This window comes from Grammomys surdaster, unplaced genomic scaffold, assembly GCF_004785775.1.
Source record: "Grammomys surdaster isolate TR1022 unplaced genomic scaffold, NIH_TR_1.0 125635, whole genome shotgun sequence".
NCBI classification, from domain to species: Eukaryota; Metazoa; Chordata; class Mammalia; order Rodentia; family Muridae; genus Grammomys; species Grammomys surdaster.
Window position 1 is genome coordinate 999,027 of NW_021620473.1, and position 5,538 is coordinate 1,004,564.

The window sequence follows — 5,538 nt, forward strand, 5'->3', positions numbered from 1 at the left end:
CCTGGCTCACAGTAAGCACTGGCAGTGGGACTAGAGACACCCTTCTACACACACACCTTGAACACGGTATCTAAAATAATTTGCAATAAATAGATGCAATGTTGCCCTTGTGGAAAAGACTCACATTCCCGTGCGAAGGGCTATTTAGAGGTGGCAGCACTGAGCAAGGAAATGTGTCTGGGACAACAGAAAGGGTGGCGCCACCCCTGAGGAAGTGGTGGATCTGTTGTGAGAAGAGGCAGGATCCAGGATTCTGTACAGAGATGGCCACGTGGGTGTTCCCTCTCCAGTTTCCAATTGCAACAGCCCCAGAGCCGCTGGAGGGGCTCCTAGGACACGGTGATTTCCTCATCTTCCTCGCCCTCCTCGTCCTCATCGGAATCTGAGAAGTCTGAGGGTTTACCCGGGCTGCTCGAGTGTGCTGGTGAGGCAGGCAGTGGCCCTTCCAGCAGATGTCGAGGGTCTGGGGGTGCATGGTAGGCCAGGCGGGCACCCGGACTGTCTTCCTCCTCATCCCCAGGGACCTTCTGGCCTACATCACTGAGGTCTGGATGAGGGTTTAGTTTTGTGGGAAGGGTCTGCTCTCGGCAGCCCCCGCTAGACAGGAGCTCCCGCTCTTTAGAGTTCCGCCACTTCATGCGTCGATTCTGGAACCAGATTTTCACCTGTGAGGAAAGAACCGGGAGTTAGTGTCTGCTTACAGTGAGGGTGGTGGTGGTGGAGGTAGTGGGTGGGGCAACCTTGGGGAACATGGAGGAGAGCGCTGTCTTTCCTGCTTTCAAGGTGATTTCTGTGGAGATAGTCCCCATCGGCCTTGTAGGTCCTCTCTACTCCTGCTTCACTCATCTACCTACCTGCCGGTCCAGGCAAGTTCGATCGAATTCGTGCACCATCCACTCACCCCCATAGCCATGACCCATCCATCCATTCATCTTTCCAGTTCATATATCTATGCACCTATTCATGTAACCATCCACCTACCCCATACATGCATACACCTATCCATACGCACATCCATCTGCATATATACCTATCCAAGCATACATATCCATCCATCAATATATCTATCCATGTACCCTTACATCCATCCATCATCCTCTCCTTCGATACCTGACTCAGTGGGCGGGTGGGGGAGGTGGGCTTAGTAAGATGGAAATGGGGGTGGAAAAGGAGGCTGCTCTGGGGACCTCAAATAACTTGGTACCCATGCTTACTCCCTCGCTAGGCCTGGATTTCCCCAGCTGCTCCGCCAGCCTAAGAGGCATCAGAGAGCTCTTGTAATTGATTGACGTGGGCTAGGGTGGTGCATGAGGGTGGGGCAGTGGAGAGCGCGCACCTGCGAGTCCTTCAAGCCCAGCTTGGAGGCCAGCTTTTTCCGGTCTGGCTTGCTGATGTACTTCTGCTTCTGGAACGTCTTCTCCAGGGCTTTTCGCTGCACGTCAGAGAACACAGCTCTACGCAGCATGCCCCGGCGAGGCTTGCCGCGAGCGGCCAGCGGCCAGGAGAAGGTCCCGGGGATAGGCACGACGCTGGAGGAAGCTGCGGGGTGAGGGAGGTAGAGAATGAGAATGAGTGTCTTGCAGAGCCGAGCATCCGCCTCTTCCAGGCTGTTTTTCCGCTAGCTCCCCCCCCCACCCCCGGGTTCCTTCATCCCTTTAAAGCACTCCTTTTTCTCCCGGTAGAGAATAGACCGAGAACCTACAACCTGTCTGAGTGAAAGGCACTTTCCGCATAAATAACTTTCCCTTTCAACCGTGCAAACCCGGATTAGGAAAAACAACGAAAACAGCGGCCACAATTGCCTGTTGCTTTCCCCCAACTTCCATTCAATGGTCTTAGAGAAACAATCCGCGCCAACCAGCTTAAATAGCAACAGAATAAAGTAAATTACAGAAATAAACTAATCCCCCAGAAACCACTCAGCACACCTCCACTTTCCTCCCAAGATCCACAGACTCTCAATCACCTTGGTGCCGTCTATACCTTTTAAAACGCGGCACTTTGCTGGTTTGGCAGACAGGAAAAAATCCTCTTTGGCTTAAAAAAAAAATCCAGTCATTCACAGTTTAAAAAAAAATACATATGATTTTTCTGCTTCCCCCACAACGTAAAGAAATCGGCTTGAATACAAGGAAAGTGGCGTCTAATTAGCACATTGACTGCTTCCCACTGGGAATTGGCGCTATAAAAAGGGGTAGAGTTTCGCTTTAAGGGAGAGAAAAAGAAAAACAAAAAGAAACAGAGACGCTAACGAAGCGTGAATGGTAATTGTGTAGTAATGAACTAACCGCAAAAGGCTCTGGACAAGCAGCGAGAGCCATATATTACGGGGACAAAAGAGATTTACACTCAAGCCAAACACAACTGCAGGCCGAGACCATTGGGAGAGCGGTGATGGCAGAGGCTTCTCTATCCCCAATCTTTCACATTAAATGGACACGAAAAGCTATTTATAAAGCTCGGGTTGTTTTTGTTAGACCATTGAGACCCGGGAGAAAGGAGCAAATTCCATTGTGGGCAAACGCCTGAATGGTGATGGTGGAGAGTTTCTTCTCTCCCAAAAAAAAAAAAAAAAAAAAAGCGTCGCTAGTTTCTTTTGCTGATGTTGGGAGTGCTGTCCTGGTCCTGCCCCGCCCCCACCCACTGCACCCAGGCTCTGGTCCCTTCTTGTCTAGGGGGCTTCCCTGCTTTTTAAGCAGCTGTAAAGTGTTCGAGGCAACGCTTGAACACTCGTAATTCTCAGGATGAAAACTCTTGGGGGTGCCTCGCCTGTAGAGCAGGACCCAGAGCCGAATTCTGTCAACTGTTTCTTCTTTTACAAAAAGAGCCCATGAGCAAGATATGGGGTTGGGAAATCAAATTGGTAAGAGAAGGTTGGGGTCGCGGGAGGATCTAGGCTTCCTACCCTTGGGCAACCCCAAGCATCCTACTAAAGAGGGCACCCCATGCGGTCTTGTGGGGGGGGAAAAGCAGCCCTGAATGAATGTTAACGGGAAATTAGCTGCGGCTGGTAGGTGTTTTTCGACGGCGTGGAGAGGCGAGGGCCGGTCTGCCTGTGGCTGCCCGTAGGAGCTGGCCAATTGGTCACGGTGCTGAGACCTTTGTGGCGAATGGTGGCCAAGTGCACCAACTCTGTGGGAAACGGCGGCGTGAAGGGTTGCCAACAGCTCCTCGCCGGGAAGGGAACCGCCTCAAATGCGGACCATGACAATTCTTGCTAATTTGTAGAGCAGGGAATTGGTGCGTAGTGTCAAGCAGTCACTGCTTGTGCTAAATGGGGTATCAAATTGGCGCGACGGATTCGTGAATGTTGTACGCCTCGCAACCTCTGAACCAGAGCGTAACCCCGAGGGGTGGACGGAGAAATACGACTTCGGGGTAGGGAGCGACGGACCGGGACTGGGGCGGGCTGTCCCGCCCGCAGCGGAAAAACACGAAAGAGACCTACCTGGGAAATAGGAGGATCTGATGAAGGGTTGGAATGAGCCTTCGAAGTACGGAAAGGCGAACGTCTTGGGAGCGGGGCTCTGCAGCAAAGCCGGCGAAGTTTCTAGTAAGGCGAGGGAGGAGAATTTGGTCATGTGCTTGATCACTGCGTGGCGCGTCACATACACAATCTAATTAACATTGCAGCAAGTATCAGAGGCATCTTTAAAAACGTATTCACTGAATAAAATAAATTTGCGTAGCGTCGCCTCATTTGTCCCCCTATCCCATCACCATTCCAGAGACTTAGACAAATAGGGAGGGGTGGGGGTGGGGTGGGGTGTTGCAAATCTACCCATAATAATACAAACCAACACAATAAACGTACATGTTGGGTTTAAGTAAAAAAAAAAAAAAGGTCTAGTTTTGAAGGTGGGAACGCAGATGCCAAAGCGCTTGCGCTGAGACATCTGACTAGGGAACTGCAGTTAATGGTCAGGGCTCAAGTTCATTTTGAAGATACCCGTAAGGCCTGAGACTTTTCTTCCCCCTAAATCCTCAGTACCTAAGTTTCATAATCAGTGACCTGGCCCTTGGGGTCTGAGTTCCTGCGTGGAACTACGCACTAACAAGCGCGGAGGAACTAGTTTGTGAAGGATTGAGTGGATGTCCGGCCGCTGGACGTAAGTCGAGGGCACGGTTGTTACTTACCTCTTCTGGGTGCAGATGAAAGGATGGCATTCACCCCAAACTTCAGAAACGTGGGCTCGCTGGCAGGGGAGAGGGTGGTCTGTGGAGAACTGCCCCGCCGGCTCCCGGGCCCAGGAGAGCCCAGGTCCGAAGTCCCCGAGTCGGCGAGGACTGTGGGGGCCTCTTGCCTGGGGGGTGACAGGCTGGCAGCGGGTATGCTGCGGGGCAGGTAGGTGGGAGGTCGGCTGATGCGGATCAAATCTTCTACTAGGAAACTAGAGTGGCCAGAAAATGCGGATTGAAGGGACTGGGGCAGTGTTAAGGTGGGCGTGGGTCGCAGGAGGCTAGGGTATCCCGCGGGGGGCGCAAGGAGGCCGGGGAACATCATGGTCAGAGCGAGGGGCTGGTGCAGTAGCCCCTTTTCCCTTGGCCGGAGGGCAAGCGCCTGGCTTCCCGCCCCTCCTGCGGTGCCCTCTTCGGCTCAGTATCCTGGTAACCGTCCTACTTGGGCGTCTGCGAGTCTTCTGTGGCTCTCCGGTCCAAGAGATGGTTTTATAGTGGCCCGCCCGCTCCAGCGCTTTGAAAACTGACAGCTCTGACAATGAAGTTCAACAAAGTTCTCCACTCCGGCTCCATTCGCGGGAGCCTCCAGGCTCTCTGATTGGTTCAGAGATGCAATTTATGATTGGATTAGTCTTCATAAGCATGCCCCTCACAATGGGGCGGCAACAAAGGCCGGCGCGCATCAACGCTGTGCATCGACGGCCTCTCTACTATACAGTGAGCCCCCGAAGCTCTCGCTGGAGGTTTTTGTTCTGAAGCAACACCCGGGCTAATTAAATGCCTATTTAGAAGTTTCAGATGACATCTTGCCTCATAGAAAAGGAATTATTTAAAGAACGCACTAAATTTATTTGCGGCCCCCTGCTGAGCCTAGAAAATAAATCAATAAATATTCATAGAACTACATCTCCAGGCTATCGGTAAAATAACTCTTCCTTGTGTGTGAGGGACCGTGTGGAAAATTTCAGGCCCTTAAGCATGAAAACATACCGGCCTCCAGCTATTTCTCAGTCAATGGAACTCGTAGAGCAGATGCGAGTGATGGGTTAGAAGTCCCTCTCTCACACCCAGGGAGACTTGGGTGCTATCCGACGACAGTCGGTCAGATTTGGGAAGATTTGACGGGTGTAGTTTTGTTTTGCTTTGTTTTGTTTTCGGAGAATAGTTGAATTCCAAAGTAGGTGGGAAAACTATTCACTTCTAACTCCCAATAACCTGGAAAGAGGGGTGGGGAGAGAGAGGGACAGAGGAGGGGGAGAGGGAGAGGAGAGAGAGAAAAGAGGAGAGAGAAAAGAGGAGAGAGAAGAGGGAGGAGAGAGAGAGAGAGAGAGAGAGAGAGAGAGAGAGAGAGAGAGAGAG

At 51.9% G+C, this 5,538-nt stretch overlaps 1 protein-coding gene across 1 annotated transcript; it reads right to left on the reverse strand.

Annotated features, from left to right (window-relative positions):
- Positions 1 to 329: 329 nt before the first annotated feature.
- Dbx1 (developing brain homeobox 1) lies at positions 330 to 4,504 on the reverse strand. The gene is made up of 4 exons (XM_028787435.1): positions 4,138 to 4,504; positions 3,449 to 3,550; positions 1,337 to 1,539; positions 330 to 665 (listed from the first exon to the last, which is right to left on the reverse strand). Exons 1-4 carry the CDS (start codon positions 4,502 to 4,504, stop codon positions 330 to 332), a joined length of 1,008 nt encoding a protein of 335 aa, XP_028643268.1.
- Positions 4,505 to 5,538: the final 1,034 nt, after the last annotated feature.

What these genes read in the sequence shown, in the direction of transcription:
- Dbx1 (XM_028787435.1), bottom strand. Translation starts at nt 4,504, where the DNA reads ATGATGTTCCCCGGCCTCCTTGCGCCCCCCGCGGGATACCCTAGCCTC. An exon ending in TTCATCTGCACCCAGAAGAG is followed by an intron (nt 3,551 to 4,137) that starts GTAAGTAACAAC and finishes TCGCCTTACTAG; the next exon opens with AAACTTCGCCGGCTTTGCTG. An exon ending in CAGATCCTCCTATTTCCCAG is followed by an intron (nt 1,540 to 3,448) that starts GTAGGTCTCTTT and finishes CTCACCCCGCAG; the next exon opens with CTTCCTCCAGCGTCGTGCCT.